This window comes from Natrix helvetica, assembly GCF_964273705.1.
Source record: "Natrix helvetica genome assembly, chromosome: 1".
Taxonomy (NCBI): domain Eukaryota; kingdom Metazoa; phylum Chordata; class Lepidosauria; order Squamata; family Natricidae; genus Natrix; species Natrix helvetica.
The window spans coordinates 75439419-75459490 of NC_138548.1; the positions used below are offsets into that span (position 1 = coordinate 75439419).

The 20072-nt window shown below is 38.4% G+C and overlaps 1 protein-coding gene across 1 annotated transcript; it reads left to right on the plus strand.

Annotated features, from left to right (window-relative positions):
• Positions 1 to 4521: 4521 nt before the first annotated feature.
• On the plus strand, positions 4522 to 19725 carry LOC309384359 (synaptojanin-2-binding protein-like). Its single transcript, XM_081937781.1, has 4 exons — positions 4522 to 4731; positions 11155 to 11291; positions 13070 to 13165; positions 17262 to 19725. The coding sequence occupies exons 1-4, from the start codon at positions 4668 to 4670 to the stop codon at positions 17406 to 17408; spliced, it is 444 nt and encodes a 147-aa protein (XP_081793907.1). The 5' UTR covers positions 4522 to 4667; the 3' UTR covers positions 17409 to 19725.
• Positions 19726 to 20072: the final 347 nt, after the last annotated feature.

Sequence of the window (20072 nt, forward strand, 5' to 3'; positions counted from 1 at the left end):
AACAAGGTCAGTTTTTCAGTACTTGTTGTTTTTCTGTTTTCATTTTAAAGATGCAGAAATTTTGAGGGATCTATTAATGTACTTTGTAATAGTGTTAATTACATTTTATAATTATCTATGAATTGTAATGCAAAACTTTCTCCTAAATAAATATTTCCTGTTGCCTTTTGGTACAAGTCTGTTCTATGTTTTAATATCTCGTTTCTATATTTCTTTCTTAAAAGTAATTAGTTTGCACAAATTAAGGATTTTTTTTTCAATTTCTGCTGTATTTCTTTATACTTGATACTTTTGCTTTTGTTGCATTAGAACAGGTTTTGAACTGAAGTAAATGTGAATGCATTAATCCATCTATTTATTCAGTTTTCTGCAGAACAGTTCATCCTTAGAATTCTATTATCTCAGTCCTGCTGGAGAAGTCCAGAAAAAAAACCTCCAGAAAAATAACATCATAAATAAACAAGCACTAAAGTAATGGTTTTGGGGACCTTGTGTTATCCAATTTCTGTTATATAGCCTGTATATTATTTAGAGCAGTGTGTTCCAATCTCTCTCTCTTCATTACTCATTACCCACTTATCAGAAAGTCTTACTGAACTTTGAGCTCTAGTTGTAAGTCCTTTCCTTCAGCACTGTTGTGACTTCAAATAGTTGTTGAATGAATAGTCATCATCCTTCATGTCAAATCACCATTAGTAATTTCATTGATTTTCATGGTAATGAGATACTTTGAGAGATTTTCAAATATATATTTAATATATAGGGCAATCTTTTAACTCAACTTAAATGTCCCCATTGTGATCATTGATGAGTCCATGTGTTGTTACCCAAAGGAAAAACACTCACCCAATTTTGGATAATTTATTCAGGTTTGAGAAGCACTGACTTTGAGCATTTGTTTAATGCATTATTTATTGCGTTTAGTTTTTCTTTCTTTTAATTGATTTCAATTGTGCCAACTGAATGTTTTTACTATACAATAGGGACATGTTTTGAATGGGAAATGGATATGAAATGCCTTATAATGCTGTAAGTTGTTAATGGTGTATGAGGTATTAGTTTTATGTTACTTTAGAATTGCTAGTTATTCAAAATTTATTACCTATCCATCTGTATTGTGTTTTTTCTTCTCTGCTACATTTCCTTTTCTCTTTTAAATGTGTACTTACTGTATATGAGAATTATTTTTCCTTTTTTTCTTTAAATAATAATACAAATACTTAAAATGTTAGGGAAGTGCCCAAAGTCTCCAACTCAGAAATAGTAGCAATAATACAGTAATTATGAACCTTGGTTCCTATTACAGTCTTTTTGTAAGGAAATGAACATTGGAAGAATTACAGCATGAAAGGGGTCACAGAAAGGTGGGAAGGTAAGGAGAGGGGAAGCTGAGAAATATAATCGACTTTTAAAAGATTTTGAAAGAGAGAACCAACTAAAAAGAAAAACCTCTCGCAAATTGAAAATGAAGGAAAGCAGAAATACTATATAAAACAGAAGAGAATAAATAACATTTATATTTGGACCTATTTCCCCCAATCCTTGTAAGTGCTCTTAAGGGTCCATCTGTACATTTCCTCTCATCTCATTTTTTTCATCTCCGATCACTGAATACATTCAGCCACAAATAACTCTTTCCCCTAATCATGTTGTATAAAAATAAAGATTATAAGAAAATTGATGTTTTCCCCTCATTAACTAATTCCAAATTAATTACTTGGGAACAAGTATGTCTCAAAACAGAATGAAAAAGTGCTACCTTCATGCTACGTGATAATTGTATTCATGTTTGTATGATATGAAGTACCTTGAGGATCTTTTAGAAACTTTATTTAGAAAAAATGACTTCTAAATAATTTCTGCATTACTGTAGCTGTGTCTGATATTGCTTCTGAAATGTATTGATTTGATCTGTATATTTTCTGTTATTTTGCCCAGCAGTTTTAGTAACAGCAATTACTAACATCTTTCCAGAAAGCTTTCTCAAAATCTCTCCGCAAGAACTATTATCCCCTTAGTGGATAATTTTCCATTTGCACATCTTCTGCTCATAAACTTCAGTCTGCTATCCATTTCTTCTCATCTTCATTTACCATTTTCCATTACAAAAATGTCATTCACCGCATCATTTGCAATCAGCAAACAATTCTTCTCAGTGAAGTCATTTGATGGCACTGATGAACCAGTCTTCTTCAGTATAGTAACATTTTCAATACCCACAAGAAATGATGGTTGCTGCATAATCCTGAATCCCACAGATTAAGGGTTCCAGTTCATATGGAGGCCTTCACACATTCCTCTCTACTGCCAAAGTTTACATGGGAAGCAGAATGAATACAAAGACAAAATCACTAACCAAGAAAAGGCACGTTAAATTCAGCCATTGCTAATTTTGTTCCTAGTACAAACATAGTTAAGCATTCCAAATACTGTATTCTGGGTTAGCTTCACTCCATGGCAGGGATACAGTGGTTGTATCTCACAAATAAGCAAATAAATAACATTTTTTCTAAGAGGGCTTAAAAATGCTGTTGATGTTGTAGAAAGTTAGCACCCACCCCTCTCCTAGAAGAATGAAATTTCTAGGAAATATTAAAAAGGCGGACTACTATATTTCCCTGGATGAGAAATGGAGAAACATGTTTTTTAGGCAGGAAGCAGACACACTGTTAATATCCTCCACAGCAGATGTCAGCATTTAAGAGATTAAAAAATGGCTAGCTCTATTCATTAGCAAATACACTCACCCAAAATCCAACAAAGGTAGGATTAGTCCTCAGCCACAATAGGAATTGCTCAAAGCCCCTTCATTACATCAAGATTCAACCAAGCCTGGGACACAGACAGCCTACAAAGTCTGACAGCCAATAAGTTACTTGCCCTTGCCACAGGAACAGGAAGCTCAAGTTCAAAGCCCAAGAAAGAGTATAAATAATACTCACTCTCCACTCCATGTGGTCAGTTACCCAGGACTTCAAACCCACGTGGTCCTGTTCATCAATAAATCACCTTTCTAATCAGCCTCCATGTTTCCACTTGGAACTGAACCCAGATGGACATTTCTCCAACAATGTTTTATCACAACATTTAACACTCGGCTTCTAAACTTATGGCTGCTATTACTACTGGTTTTTGAATCATGGCTGACTTGATGTTTTGGTTCTTTTACATTAGCTGATAACCCAGGTTTTTTTTAAAAAAAAACCCTGTCTTTATTCTAACTGCAAAAGCATTGAAAGGTAATAAATATCCACAAGCCTCATTTTCTTGTAAGACTTGCGAAACCTGCTTAGAAAGGTGGCTTACCTTGAGATAACCATTATAAAAAGTTATCCACAATGGTCCATTTAGATAACACTTACTATAATAGAGATACTTAGAGACTAAATCCTTCCTTTGTTAGAGATGCACTGTACAGGTCTCTTTCCCTCCAAAGCTGCAGGAGATAGGAAGCATGGCATATGATCTTCTTTGGAATGGTAACTTCATAAGAGAGGTATATGTGTCCTCTCTGGGAAAAAAGCAACTTTGATTTCAGAGGGTTGCCTCAGAATAATATTATATATAACCATTTGGCAATTGCAGTTTTATCATGATTGACTGGAGCGGGGGAGGGGGGAGCAAATAACAAAATATGTCAAAATGCTGTGTCCAACATTCAGATAAAGTGCAAAAGGTGAGGACTGTATTGTAACACAGTATCATCATGCAAGTAACCACAGCGACCAGTGCACTTAAACCTATGCTACAATATAAGACTACGCAGATTGCGTGTTTTTATTTTATTTATTTATTTATTTATTTGATTTGTCAATCATTTATAAGATAATAGGTATAAGAATAAACATGAGTATGAATGAAATGGGTACAAATAAATGGGGACAGTAGGACAAGGATGCCCCTTACAGACCTCTTAGGAATGGGGTGGGGTCAATAGTAGACAGTTTAAGGTTAAAGTTTTGCAGATTTGAAGATGTAATAACAGAGTCAGGTAGTGCATTCCAGTCATTGACCACTCTGTTGCTGAAGTCGCATTTTCTGCAATCAAGTTTGGAGCGGTTTACATTGAGTTTGCATCTGTTGTGTGCTCTTGTATTATTGTGGTTGAAGCTGAAGTGGTCATTGACCGGTAAGACGTTGTAGCGGATAATTTTGTGTACTACGTTTAAATCCGACCATAAGCGGCTTAATTAGTTCTAGGTTGCCCAAGCCCAAAATTTCAAGCCTGGCAGAGTAGGGTATTCTGTTACTATCAAATTCACTATCATAATATGCAAAAATAAGCCATTTTGGAAGAAGATGCAAAGCAATTCAAACACTATAATTAAAATACAGTTGTGTAGAAGACGGCACTAAATAATAACTACCGCATTAGGAGGCAGCCAATATGTGATAGTGATAACCGCGCTGCCCCCCCCCCCCCCTCCAGTAAAACCGGCTGGGCTAGCCGCCTCTGCAAGGAGAGGACCACAAGCCCCAGAATTCTTAGCGGGCCGCCCTCGTTCTTCCGGTTGCGAAGCTGATGAAAGTGAAAGTGCCGCGGCCGCCCCTCCGCCGCTCTAGCCGCCTCCCTCTCCTCGACTTTGGCTTGGCTGGGTTCACCTTCAAGCGCTCGCCTGGCGGAGCGAGAGGGCGCCGGGGGCAAAGACTCCGCAGGAGAGCGCAGCATGAACGGAGGGGTGGACTATCTGCTGTCGGAGGAAGTGATCCATCTCACCCGAGGACCTTCAGGTATAAGAATCTGCGGGGGTGGGGGCAGCCCCGGGAGCTTCCCCCAAAGCGGCTGCCCTCGCCGCCTGGTGCTCCGGCTGCGGCTGGGCTCTGGGGCAGGCGAGCGCCAGGCTCGATTTTTTCGTGGCGGGGAAAAGGGGAAACCCCGGGGAAGCCACGCCGCTTAGCAGCAGTTCCTCTCTCTCTCTCTCTCTCTCTCTCTCTCGTCCTTTGGCCCTTTTGCTCTCCTGAAAAGAGAGGGAAGAGTCCTGTAGCTTTCAGGACTGCTTCGGATCCTCGGCACAGGAAAGGAAGCCCCTCTAGCCAAGCGCTGCAGGGTTACTTTTAAAGACTTTAATCTTCAAGAAACAAACCGAACTCTGTGGAGTTGGGGTGTTTTTTGTTTTTGTTTTGCTTTGTGAAAGTTGTATGCAAAAATGGACCTCACTTCGTACTTAAGAGGTCCTTAGAGGGGGCGTGCATAAGTGCACTAACATCCCTGTCATTGTATTTTTATTTTATTTCTTTTTATTTCTTTTATTTATTCTCAACAAGTACAAGGAAACAAGTATCAGTATGGACATAGTGATACATGAAATGTATGGACCCATGAAAATGTGGCACACATAAATGGATATAAATAAGCAAAACATAGCCATAAACACATGAAATGAGTACAGAAACATATACCTGTACATACTTCTCCAAGGCACCTGAAGGTAGAACAAGAAGCAATGGGTGGAAACTAATCAAGGAGAGAAGCAACTTAGAACTGAGGAGAAATTTCCTGACAGAACAACTCATCAGTGGAACAGCTTGCCTCCAGAAGTTGTGAATGCTCCAACACTGGAAATCTTTAAGAAGATGTTGGATAGCCATCTGTCTGAAACAGTATAGGGTTTCCTGCCTAGGCAGGGGGTTGGACTAGAAGACCTCCAAGGTCCCTTCCAACTCTACTATTGTATTGTATTGTATTGTAAATGGGAACAGTAGGACAGGGATGGTAGGCACGCTGATGCACGCCCCCTTTTTATATGATTCCTGTTTTTGTTTCGGTTTGACAAATTATAATAAATAAAATGAAAATATAGGGCTTTTTAGGGGTGATGGAGGCCATATTGAGGCTGTGGCACTGTATGGAACACTTAATAAACTGGATGACTGCAAGGAATATAGAATAACAGAATTGGAAGGGACCTTGTAAGTCATCTAGTACAACCCCCTAAGAAAGCAGGAGACCCTACATCATTTCTGACAGATGGCAGTCCAGTCTCTTTTTGAAAGCCTCCAGTGATGAAGGCAAGCTGTTCCATTGGTTGATTGTTCTCTCTGTCAGAAAAGTTATCTTTATTTCTCTCCTTGAATCTCTCCTTGATTAGTTTCCATCCATTATTCCTTATCTGACCTTCAGGTGCTTTGGACAATAACTTGGCCCCCTCCTCTCCATGGGAGCCCATCAAATACTGGAACACTACTATCATGTCTCCCCTGGTCCTTCGCTTCACTAGCCTAGCCATGCCCAGTTGCTGTAACTGTTCTTCCTATGTTTTAGCCTCCAGTTCCCTAATCGTCTTTGTTGCTCTTCTCTGCATTCTTTCTAGAGTTTCAACATTTTTTTTATAGTGTGGTGACCAAAACTAGATTCAGTATTCTAGGTGTGGTCTTACTAAGGCTTTATAGAGTGGTATTAGTGATTTACCTGATCTAATCCCTCTGTTAATGCAACTTAGGTTTGCATTGGCTTTTTTGGCAGCGGCTGCACACTATATAAATATAAATCCTTCCTTCCTACACCATTCAGTCAGAACTGAAGAAGGTTCTTGGATGAGAAGGAAAACATCTTCAAGGAAAAACAAAGGCCATTTGCCTTTTGAAAAAGTACCATTGGGACAACCTGGATGACTGAGAATCTCCATAGACAATTCCTATTAAACTTGTCTATGGAGATTCTCAGATATCCAGGTCATAGTTGTCCCAAAGGTGCTTTTTCAAGAGGCAACTGGACTTTCTTGTTTTTCCTTGAAGACATTTCGATTCCCATCCAAGAAGCTTCTACAGTTCCCATTAAACTTGGAGTATGCCTACTCCAAAGTAGGCATACAGGATTTACACTATAAAGGCAAATGGAAGGTTGGGAGATACTGGTTATGCAGAAAATGTGGGAAAGAGAATTTTATCTGAATCTCAGCATATAATCTGATTTTCACACTGGAGATTACAACAAGATTCAAGCCGGACTGGTTTAAGGTAGAACAATTTGTGGTCTTCCAGATGTTGTAAAATTACCACACTCGGAAGCTTCCAAAACTTGACCAGTGAGAACAGTTTATAGAATAGCATCCTGGACTTATTCTAGGCTCAATCCAGTTTCACAGTTGCATTTCTTCAAGTGATATATTACTCATACTCTACTTATGGATGATTCTCATGAAAAACAGATGATTCCTGTCTGCCCTATTCCAAGTTTGTTGAAGCAAAAATGTGTCATTGATTGTAGAAAAAACTCATTTATTTTTCTCTGTGCGTACAGAGGTTTGAAGAAAATATATGTGATGCTTAATCTATTCAGATTTTTGGTTTTTTTTAAAAAAAGTTTGTGTCTGATGGCTTATGCTTGATACTGTTGTTTACTCCTTTAGAGTAAAAAGTTTGATATTATTACTATTCCACACATTTTGAAGTCAATAGTGAAATTCTCCCTCGGATCTCATTAACACTGTGCTGCCAAGTATTCCCAAGTATTCCCTCTTATGTTCCAAGTGGATCACTCTAGGTTTCTTTGTTAAAAGAATTGACATGGCAAGAGAAGAAATAAAGACATTCTTGGGATTATATCCTCTAATTAAAGGGCAAATATTTTTTTAAAAAATTCAGTTTAATCCTTGTTTGGATGAAAAGCACACGCAAGGGAAACCCAACCATGAATTATGGAGTTGCTGTAGTTTTTAATTTTGTACTTTTGCTGGATTCTTACTTTGCAGTCTGGGTAATTTGATTCATTCATTCTGTAATAAACTATGGGATGGCAGTATTTATGTTTATATTAAATATATTTATACCTACATTCCAATCCATGCATTTCCAAAATTGCTAAGTTCAATATCAACATTCCACTTACTCTATCAGAATTCATGATTTTTTTGTTTTTTGTTTAAAAAGGTAGCCACTAAATAACAAAAAACAAAATCTTAAAAGTGCAAGCTATAGTTTAAAAATAGGGATACATGAAGGCCCTATTGGATATTAGTGACACCTAGTGGAATATCAAGCATTAGTCAGATCCTAGTCCAGAAATAAATATGTGCCTTATAATGTCTAAATGAGGGCCTTCATCCCTGCATATGTTTTTATGATTATTTTAATCTCTTTTAATTCAATGTGTGTTAGGAGTCTATATATGCTGAATATTGTTTTGGTTATTATGAAGTTAATAAAGCAGTGAAATTATTGGGAGGAGAAAGAGAGGTGAGTGAAAATTGTATATCCCATCTCAAAAAAGGGGAGGTCATTTGATACTACTGCCCCAGATTAAAGCATTTCCTAGATTAAAGGTATGCAAGAATATAAATTTTAATCCATTGTGACCAGTAGAAAGAATACCTGATGTGTTGCAGTCTTAAAAGTGAATGTTTAGTCTGTGATGGCAGTAACATGATTTCTCCCTACTGAATTCAACCGTATTGTTCCCAATTTCTCTAGTTTTATAATAGGCAAAAATGGCTAGACTTTGTTTTTACTCCAAATAATATGAATTCATTTAACAATTTTTACTTGGGACAAATATCTTCCACCTGTATGACTCCGCTTTCCTTCTTCACAAGGCTGTTGCAAGTACATCATTGCTGCATTCTTTGGTCATCTTTACCTTGTGTATTCATTGCCTTTAGATATCTATTTATTTAAAACATATATCAGACCAGGGATGGGTTCCTGCCAGTTCTATAGAAGAGGTTCCAAAAATCTACAGTGCTGTTTAGAACCGGTTCCAACTCCCTCCCCCCACCCGTCTGAACATCATCAAGATGAAGAGCGAGAGCTGGAATTCTGGGAGTTGAAGTCCACAAGTCTTAAAGCTGTCAAGTTTGAACACCCGTGGGGTTTTTTTTCTAAAGGGTTAGGGGTGCAAGGGCTTTGTAACTTGACAGCTTTAAGACTTGCGTGCTTCAAATGCCAGAGTTTCTGAGCCAACATTTTGGTTGCTAAGCAAGAGCGTTGTTAAGTGAATTTAACCACATTTTACAAGTTGACCACGCCCACCTAGTCACATGACTGCCAAGCCACTCCCACTCGGTCACATGTCTGGCAAGCCACTCCTACCTCATCACATGGCTGGCAAGCCACTCCCACAAAGCACACCACACCTACAGAAGAGGTTCTAAATTTTTTTGAAACCCACCAGTGTATCATACCCATCACAAGACTCACTGAAGATGCACAGCTGACCCATCACAAGACCCTCACTTGATATACCCACACCTGAGGCCTTTATAAACAGAAAAACACTGACATCCCCTAAGCTCCACTGAAGATGTGTAGCTGGTAATGAAACGTTTGGAAACCAATCCACAAACTCAGGGAATGAACTTTCACTCTCATCCTATATCCGAGCTACAGATATTCGCCACTATTGCAAAATATATATTTGCCCATCTTGTATCAAACTCTGGGCAGCTCATGACCAAAAGATAAAACATCATCAATGTACAATAAAAAATATTAAAATCACAACTATTAAAACCAAATCACTACAAAAATTATCTGTAACCATAATGTATTCTTCATTAGGTGAAAAATATTTTTCCAATGCTTTACGTCTTTATAGAAATTTTATTAGTTTACTAAAGTTAAATCAGATAAATGGCACGCAACTTGTATCTCATATCTCACAACTTGAATCTGAAGCAACCATTTAGCTTAGTATTGCCTTATACAGGTGAAACTCGAAAAATTAGAATATCGTGCAAAAGTTCATTTATTTCAGTAATGCAACTTAAAAGGTGAAACTAATATATGAGATAAGATTCATTACATGCAAAGCAAGATAGTTCAAGCCGTGATTTGTCTTAATTGTGATGATTATGGCGTATAGCTCATAAAAACCCCAAATCCACCATCTCAGAAAATTAGAATATTACATGCAATCAATAAAACAAGGATTGTACATAGAACAATATCGGACCTCTGAAAAGTATAAGCATGCATATGTTCTCAGTACTTGGTTTGGGCCTCTTTTGCAGCAATTACTGTCTCAATGCGGCGTGGCATGGAAGCTATCAGCCTGTGGCACTGCTGAGGTGTTATGGAAGACCAGGATGCTTCAATAGCAGGCTTCAGCTCTTCTGCATTATTTGGTTTCATGTGTCTCATCTTTCTCTTGGCAATGCCCCATAGATTCTCTATGGGGTTCAGGTCAGACGTGTTTGCTGGCCAATCAAGTACACTAATCCCACAGTCATTGAACCAAGTTTTGGTGCTTTTAGCAGTTATACTTTTCAGAGGTCCGATATTGTTCTATGTACAATCCTTGTTTTATTGATTGCATGTAATATTCTAATTTTCTGAGATTGTGGATTTGGGGTTTTCATGAGCTACACGCCATAATCATCACAATTATGACAAATCACGGCTTGAACTATCTTGCTTTGCATGTAATGAGTCTTATCTCATATATTAGTTTCACCTTTTAAGTTGCATTACTGAAATAAATGAACTTTTGAACCATATTCTAATTTTTCGAATTTCACTGTAGGGTCTAGGACGTCACTTCGTGGAGCTGGGGTGGGTTAGGCCTGCCTGTAACACATCTGGCCTGCCGGCCGTCAGTTTGGGGGACACCTCACTACAGCCAACTCACTGCAGGATAACTTGACATGGCCAACTCCCCATGGGACAATTTGCCTTGGAACAAGACTTACACTAATATCAAATAAATGATGGAATATAATAATTCAAGAAAGTATGCCAGAGGAGGAACAAAATAAGATATGAGTGACAAAAATTAAAATAATAACAATTGAATTATTGAATTGTTCTGCAGCAAATTGTTCCACGGCAAGTTGGCCATGATGAGTTGTCTTGCGGCGAATTGGCCATGGTGAATTGCCTGTGGCAAGTTAGCCATGACAAATTGGCCAAGGTGAGTTGGCCGTGGCAAATTGCCCATTCCGTGCCCTATACATAGTATAATTTAGCCTGCAGGATCAGCTAGGGCATGCTGAGTGCTGCCATTCAGACTGTGCCCTGTTGCTAATGAAAATTAACAGTATTGAAAGTAAAAACCAAATATGCATAGTTGCCAGTTGCTATTTACTTTGGTTCCAGAAGCTTTATTACAATTGAAAGGAATGGTTTGCATTGTTTGGAGTTTTTTCTTTCTTACTAGTTTTGGGCTGGGGAGTGATCTCAATTTTTTAAAAACCTTTTTCTTTTTGATCTTTTCCTTAGGCTTGGGATTTAATATCATTGGCGGGACTGATCAGCAGTATATTGCCAATGACAGCGGCATCTACGTTAGCCGGATCAAAGAAAATGGAGCTGCTGCACTTGATGGCCGCCTTCAGGAAGGAGACAAGATTTTAACAGTAAATACTTCAATGGATACATCACTCCATTATATATGCAGATTTACCCAATCTAATACGGGTCTTTTCTAACTAATATTGGTATGATGGGAATGATGAAGAAAGCAACACTTACAACATCTGGGCAGGCTTTAACACAGCCACAATATGTGTTTGCCTCAACCCTAAATGCATAGAGCAGTGTTTCTCAACTTTAGCGGCTTTAAGATGTGTGGACGCCAACTCCCAGAATTCCCCAGCCAGAATGGTTGAGAAATAACGGAAAAGAATAATTTGTCTTCTGTCCAAAGGTGTGATCAAATCCATCCTGTCATGTGACTTGTCTGACTAGCAGGTTTACGAGAATTAACCTTAGTAATTAGTTGTGCTTTTTCTTGAAAGAAAGTCACATGGAATATATGCTGCCAGAGACTTTAACTGTATTTTAAGTATTATGCCATGATAGCACAGTGGTATTGGAAGCTAATTTTATCTACAGCCAGGAATTCGATTCTGACCGGCTCAATATGCTGATATTTGTAAACCGCTCAGAGTACCATAATGCAATGTGAAGTGGTATATAAGTTTAAATGCTATTGCCATTTCTTTTTCTTGGCCGCACTGTCTGTGTTTTGGTATAGCGGTCCTCGCATACCAATCAACAGCTATATATGGCCTTTGGTCCATGAAAAATATGTACCCTTCCTTTGAGGACTGCTTTTCTCTTTGCAAGTATAACTGTTCTCCTTTGAAATGGGCACATAGTACTTCATCCTGTGAAACTTGTGCTAATTGAATTGTAGGAACCTACAGCTTTTACAGATGTGGAGGTTTTTTAGCAAATATTTAGAGCTTGAAGGAAGAGTCATCTATCATGTCCTTTTTATATTAGAGTGTGGGCAATTCAGGGAAGGATTAATTTGAATATTGCAAGGGCTGCAATTATCTCACACATCAGTGGTGGGTTCCGGATCCTGTTGAAAGCGGTACAGTGCAACGGGGCCTGGCATCCACCACATGAACGCGCACTGCGTTCTTACTTTCTGTAATGCTCCACGATGCTCCAGCTGCTCGGCAGAATGTTGCGCAGGCGCCTTACGTTCCGTGCGCAGGCGCGGAAGAGCTCAAATACAGGTCAGAACGGCGGGTGGGCCCTCTGGAGCACCGTACCGGAACGGTACCCGGTGCTCCTGGCAGGCACAGGTACGCGCGTACCGGGGCACACCGCCTACAACCCACCACTGTCACACGTGTAGGTGGGATTGAATTTTTGCAGGGAATTGGGATTTTCTTTGTTGTTTTTCTTTACTATGTTTACGTTGGGAGACATGCAAAAATTGAAGTGTAATCTCTATCATAATGATAGGGTGCTGCTATCAGTTTTCAGTATACATCACTAGAAGGTCCAAAGGCTACAAAAAGAAGCTACAAGAATCACAAATTACCTGCCTTTATTTTACAGCATTATGTCTACAGTTCTTTGAAGTTGATGGCATTCTATACTAGCTCATGCTCTTAAATACTTAGGTACCGTTCTGGTTTATACTGTTCTATGTACAGAATATATTCTATAAATGAAGTTAATGAAAAACGGGCAGTTAATGAAAATATAAGGGAAAAACTGGAGCCCTTAAAACACTTGGAATGTGTTACTTAAACGGTCTGTACTAATTATTGTATTCTAACTAATGGAGTTGAATTATTCATTCTAATTAGGGTTTTGTTCTTTAATGATGGTTTGGATCCAGGCACTTTTATGGTGAGTGCCTAATTGGCTTTACAAGTGTTTTTTTTTTCAGGTTAATGATAAGGAGTTGAAGAACATGCTACACAAGAATGTTGTGGAACTTTTCAGGACAGCTGGAGACAATGTATCATTAAAGATTCAGCACAGGGTAGGTAGGCTCTCTTTCTTAGTTTTTGCTTGGTAGAACTTCTCCAAGGTGCTTCAAAGTATTTACTTCAGGGAAATTCCAAGCTACACCAGACAGTTGGGTTGGCATGATTTGGATGAGGAACATAAATATTGATTTTATTTTATTTTTTAATAAAATGTTTATTTTCAAACAAACACAAACACACAAAACATATGACATAGAAACCTCTTCAACTGCATACAGTGGGTCGATTGGTTACAAGGTCTTTCTGCGTCCTTTCCATAGTCATCACTTGAGCTTTATCAAAATTCACATATTGTCAATCAAATATCTTTGTATACATTATTATTATACTTCATTTGTTTGATTATCACTATTGTTTCTCTATTTTAAACAAGGTATTTTAAATATGTATCCATTTATATTATAATGATTCATTATATTATCTTCAATATATCAAATAATAAAGAATTTTTTATGTCCTATTCTTTCTATTATTTTAGCATTGATAACATTCTCTAATAATTTTCAATTCCATGTTTTTTCCCATTATTAGTATCAATCTAATATACATGTATACAAATTGGTACAATTGTTAAACATCCATTAAGCATAGCTATTATTACATTCTTTTTATATGAAACATATTAAATTTGAAGTAAATTTATATTAAGGCATTTCATTACATCATCCTGAAATCATCCAATGATATGGCATCTTTATATTCTATTCTATATAGAATTGTTTATCTTTTATAAAAAGGTTTTTCAACATCATCTCCATCCTCCTCACTTACCGTTTGTATAAAATTTCATATTATCAATCTAGTATATATAAATGCTTTATTATCATTATTGATCATTTATTTGACTATAGCTATTATTACTTTGTCTTATACATAGTACTCAAAATTTAACTACATTTAACTAAATTTTATTGTGACATTTCATTTCATCATCCTGTATCCTTCCAGAAATAGTGCAGTCCAATATCTCTTGCCATTTGTAGAATCTGTATTCTAAGTGTTTTCTTGATAAATCTTATGTGGACTTCTCTTGACAACTTGTTATTCATTGCATGTCTTATAAAGATTCGAAACCCTCTATCTCAGCAATGGCGAATCTTTTTGGCTCGTGTGCCACAAGTTGGGGGAGGGCAGGGAGGTCGTGTGCAGGCGTACTGCACCCATAATGCAATGTGTGACCCCCCCAGTGCGCATGCGCGCACTACAGGCACTCCCCCCCATTTTTACATGCTTTTTTCGCCCTTCCCAGGCTCCTGAGGCTTTATAGGAGCCTGGGGAGGGCGAAAAAAAAACTCCCCGCCCCCCCGGAGGCCCTCCGGAGGCTTCAGTGACCGTCCGGAGGCTTCCCTGAAGCCTTCAGAAACGCTTAAAACGACCCTCCGAGCAAACCGGAAGTGGGTCGTTTTAAGCATTCCGAAGGCTTCAGGGAAGCCTCCGGACGGTCCCTGAAGCCTCCGGGGGGCCTCCGGAGGGGGGCGGGGGAGGCTCTTTTCCCCCTCCCCAGGCTCCTATAAAGCCTCTGGAGCCTGGGAAGGACAAAAAATGGCTTTAAAAAGGGTGAACTCAGCTGGCCAGCACGCGCATGCACGGTCGCCAGCTGACAGGGCAGCGCCTCTCGTGCCCTGACAAATGGCTCCGTGTGCCACCTGTGGCACGCGTGCCATAGGTTCGCCATCACTGTTCTATCTGTTCCTTTCGTCAGCTTGACTTTTGTTGTCGCTGGTGCTTCTGCCGAAATTATTCTCATTGTTTCTGCCAAATTTCCCCCCCCTTTCTTCATCTATATTTTGACATCTGAGATAGAGTTCCAGTTCAGCGATCACTCCTTTCCATATTTCGCACTTATCATTTCCCTCCACTCTCGATTTGCTGTCAGTGTCAACAATTTTCTTATCACTTTCATATGTCTCTGTGGTTTTTTGAACTCTGTCCTCAAATTTCATTGTTGTTTTATAAGCATTCTCAACTCTTCCCTCCGTACTTTCTGTATTTTGATCTATAATTTCAAGTCTCTTTTCAATTCTCTCTGAGATTATTAAGACTTTTTGAATTTCTAGCATAATTCTTTACAATGTTAGTCCCTTTTCTTCTTCGGATTGGGCCATTTTTCCAGGTTATAAACACTGCTACTAAAACATCCAAGGGTTTTGCTAGGTTTCAAACAAATTCAGCAAAGTTTTTCAGGTCAAAGCTTTCTCTTTCCTTCAAAGAAACATCTGTATAAACAAGACATTTTCCACTGACCCTTTCAGTAAACAAAGCCAATAGCTTTGTATCATCAGATATTGCCAAGCCTCTTGCCTCTAGATGGCAGTGTTACATCCTTTCCCTCTGTTTTTGCCTCTCTTTCTAAGCTCCAAACTCCGGAAGAGAAGAAAAAAAATGTTTAAAGATTACGATCCGGCTGAGCCTTGTGAGGAAAGAAACTTTTAATCAACAAATACAAAAAATGGAAAAAGTATAGAGGAAGAAGGGGAAAAAAAGACCAGTCCAGTTTAAAAGTAAGAGGCATTTGTAAAAAGTCCATCCGTAGGAAACAAACAAAATTAAAGTGAAAAAGATAACACGATAGTTTTAAACCAGGGTTAATTTGCCGCTTGCTTCCTTCTGTCTTCAATTTTATTTTAACTCTAAGTCTTTTGAGTTTTCTCTAATAATAAGGAAAATTCTCACCATTTCGACACACTGTCCTATTTTGCTTCCGTTTCAGGGGTGTGTCCCAACCTTCTACAGCTATTTTGGCTGCTTCTATTGTAACCGACAAAGAGAGCTTTTTCCTGGATCAATCAGAGGCTTTGCAATGCCCCTGAGATCAGCAGGATGTGCCCTTCTCTATCACCATTCCTTCAGAATGGTTTAGATCCAAAAGGATCGTCCAGCAACAGAGAAATCGACAGCAATCCTGGAGCCCCAAGATTGCATGTCATGTTGTAGCGACGTCAGGCCCCGCCTCATAAATATTGATTTTAAACATCTCTACTAGAAACTACTGTTTTCCAAGTTGGTGCCCTCCAGATTGGGATGAACAAACTATTACTATTTTTCCCATCCTCAAGGCCAAATGACTGAGGGATTTGGGGAATTGCAGTGTATTGTATAAGAAGAGCACCATGCTGGAAAAAAAAACTTATTTGAACTGTTGCTGCTGCCATGTAGCCCCTCCAAGTAAAATCCACAGTGTGGAGAAATTTGGATACTTGTAATGTAAGTTTGGCAAGAGGTAGAGAAGAGAAACTAGGGAGAAACATAACAGATAAGTAGCAGAAGTTGAATGTGAGCGGCATGTGTCAGATCTCCTCAATGATATGTTCTTTAGATTTGTTGGGAATGCAAATAACTTTCGTAGTCCCACACATTTGAACAAGAGCAGTCTGGGAAGTTGATGTACTCTTGTGTATGGGTTATGTACTGTAAAGTATCCCTGGGCATTTTGATAAATTTTATGTATAGCAAATGGAGACCTTAAAGTAATCTACCAAATGGCAAAGTGTTGTGGATTATCTGTAACAGTGTGCCATAGCAAAATCTCCATTTAGGTTGGTTTCATTAACGTTGAGAGAAAGAAAGATCGCTACTTTTGAATTAGCAACTGCCTGGACTTATCCTTATAGTTTTATTGGAAACATTTTCAGGAGAGAGAGAGAGATTATATAGACGTGGACATCTGTTGTTGCATGTAGTGGAGTTTTATTTGATTCTGTTCAAAGATTGCAATAACCTTTGTTTGTTTGCTTGCTTTGGTGTGATTGCAAATGCAAATGATTGATCAAAATGGTGGTTAGAGCTTTCTTCAATAGGGTGGGTGTGAAAAGGAGATCTTTTTAAATTTTCCATAAAGCCAAGGTGAAATGTAATTCCCTAAAGGCCTCTCTCTTTTTCTCAAGTACAACATGGGAATCCCACTTATCCCATTAGGATATGCACTAGATTTCAAAAGTAGCTTGGCTGATTATGTCCTCGGAAGAGAATTTTCAATTTTGCCAGCTTGAAGACATAAGTCATCCTTGATTTTCTAAACTTCCTTAGAAAGTTGAACCACCTCCTCCTTTGATTCAACTGCTAATGCCTTTCCTCTCCTCTTGATTGCAGCTACTGCCCCAGAATGGCCCCTCAAGCCACCGAGGAGATGGAGATCCAGGAGGCGTTCCTTTGGCTATGATTTTGGTGCCAGGGTTGGCCATAGCAGCAGCAGCAGCTCTATTATGGGGCTTCCTTCGATATCGACAGCGGGCGTGATGAGCATCATTTTCCAAAGATCTTGGTGTCTGGGAAAACATATATATTTGTAAAATAATTTAAGCAGAAGAAATCAGCAATCTTATTCTGGACTGACATAGGGAGAGGAGTAATAGAGAATCATTGGTCAGTGCAGCCTTCCCCAACCTGGTGCCTTTCAGATGGTGTTGAATTACAACTCCCATTATTTCCAACCTGGTGAGGATCACTTTGGGAAAGGCTGGAGAACACTAAATATTTTGGCTGCTTAGTGAGTTTCAAATTTCATACACTTAGAATCTGAAAACTGATGAGCTGGACAATCTGACCACTGACCCTGAAGAAAATTGGTCCGGTCTTCTCTGATTTAATTTTTATCATGTGAGTTTTCCTGTGCTCAACATTTTTTCACATGTAGCTAATCAACGGGGCAAAGCTTGTATGTTATGTCCCCTGGCAGATGAGATGAGACAACTATCTGTTTTGCCACTTGCGAAACTGCTTCTGAAACATGAAGAGAACATCCGGAGCCATTGCAGCATAGTTATGCTTTGATGTGGAGAGGGTTGGGTCTCAGGTGGAGTGAAATGTCCTTGAAAATGCAAGAAAGCAGGTTAGCCTGATCGAAAGGAGCTTTGTAGATTTCAGACGCAGAATCAAGTCTGAAATTGAAAAGGGTATTGAGTTTTTTAAAAAAAATACAGATTTATTTTTGTCCCCTAAGTTTTCTCCAAAGAATATTGTCCTTAGTAAAGAAAGATGAAAGTGATAATGAAAACATCTTTCGTTAACAAGTAGAATATTTTGGCAGGGCAGGCTAAACATCATTTAAATTATGGCTAAACATAATTGTATTTTTGTAGTGGTTCTCTAGCTGAAAAGACAAAACATTTCCTCAAATCTGAGCATGGAAAGATGACATATTGTCTCTTTGTACTCTTTAAGAAGAGATAATTTCAAGTATTGTGCACAAATGATGGTTTATTTTGAACAATTGGGTAGAATGCATTGTTTTTATCTATGGGTTGAAAGCTGTTATTGGAAAGTAGACTCTTGCAGAGTTTCCTTCCATATAACTTGTTTCATATTGGGTAGTGAAACATATTTTTTTTCTTAAATTGCTAAAGTGCCAGTTAGCTCTTTCCAGTGAAAAGCAATATGTGTTCATGATAGGTATTTTGTTTCATTTTGTTTGGAGAGTGTAAACTACATGTATGGAATTCTCTATCCATGCAACAAGGCAGCAGTGTTTATATAAGCAAAAGTCTGTGAAACGACAAGGTGGTTGAAAGAAAAGCTACAATGCCTTCACTTTCTAGATGGCAAACCCTTGTATGTTGACTGTATCACAGAGTTGAATGATTTAAACTCCTTAAACTATCATTGATTTTATTCTAAAACGGAATCGGTTTTTGTACTTTGAAAAGGAAATAAATGTGTGAGAAACGCATAATGCCAAAAATTGTATGTGCAGTACCTCTTGAAACTTTAATCTGTCCTGAATGGTGGGGTTTTTTTTTCAACTTTTTAAATTTCTTAACACTTCTGTACAGGAGAATGCTTGAGATATGCTGGTGCCTGCCTGTCATATTTTCCCCTTTCTATCCCTATCCTCCCTCCAGTTACATTCATCTGGAATGTGCCCAGCCTTTCTTGAGATATAAAATTGTCATTCCTTATTGGGAGCCCTATTCCAGTAATGAGGACTCTGGCCACACCAGTGAAACCTCTCCAATTGCGTGGGATTATTAGGATTGTTATGACTGAAAAGACAATTTCCACAAGTACAGCACAATCACAACAGTATAATTTTGTGGACATGTGCAAACTGGGAACTCTGATAACAGAGGCTTTTAATGTGCAAGGAAGTATTATAGTATTGTGGATCTTCTGTAATACAGATAATCCTCAACTTATGATCACAATAGGGATCGGAATGTCTGTTACCAAGGTGTTCTTAAGTGAGTCATGTCTGATTTTATAACCTTTTTTTTTTTTGCCACGTTTTAAGTGAATCGCCCTTAAGCGAACCTGACTTCATCCTTTGACTTTGCTTATCAGAATCCAGAGAAGGTTGAAAATGAAATCATGTGACCCTCCTGGGATGCTATAAGAATTGTAAGTGTGATGATCGGTCACAAGTGACTTTTTTCAGTGCTGTTATAACTTCAAGTCGCCACTAAACAAATAGTTGTAAGTCAGTGACTATATTTATTAGGTCAAACTAATTTGGTTACGGTCACAGAATTTTACTGGCTTCAAGTGCTGTCTATAAAGCATCATATTCAAGTAGAGCTTTTTCCCTAAATGTATTGCAATAAAACCATGATCAAATATTCCTTTGTGGAGTGGACAGTTTCTCTGCCTAATTTCTGCATTTTTCACCTGCTTTTCCTCTACAGTATACTTTTGTGAAGTGCTGTTGTTTTACCAATATACTAGGGAGCATTATATTGTTCAACATGGGAGATGCACTGTAAATTCCCGTGGTAGCCAGAAGTCTAAAATACAAGAAATGAATTGTGTGTGGCATTGAGTTATTTTTGCACTTTGGAACTTGTTTCTGAATTTCTATTTGCAGAAGGACACCGTGCTTTCTAGTTATATTGCCTTAGCTTTGCTGAGTGTAAAAATTCCCAGATCCCTTTGCTCCAGTTGTGGAAAAAAAACCCGGCACTTCTCACA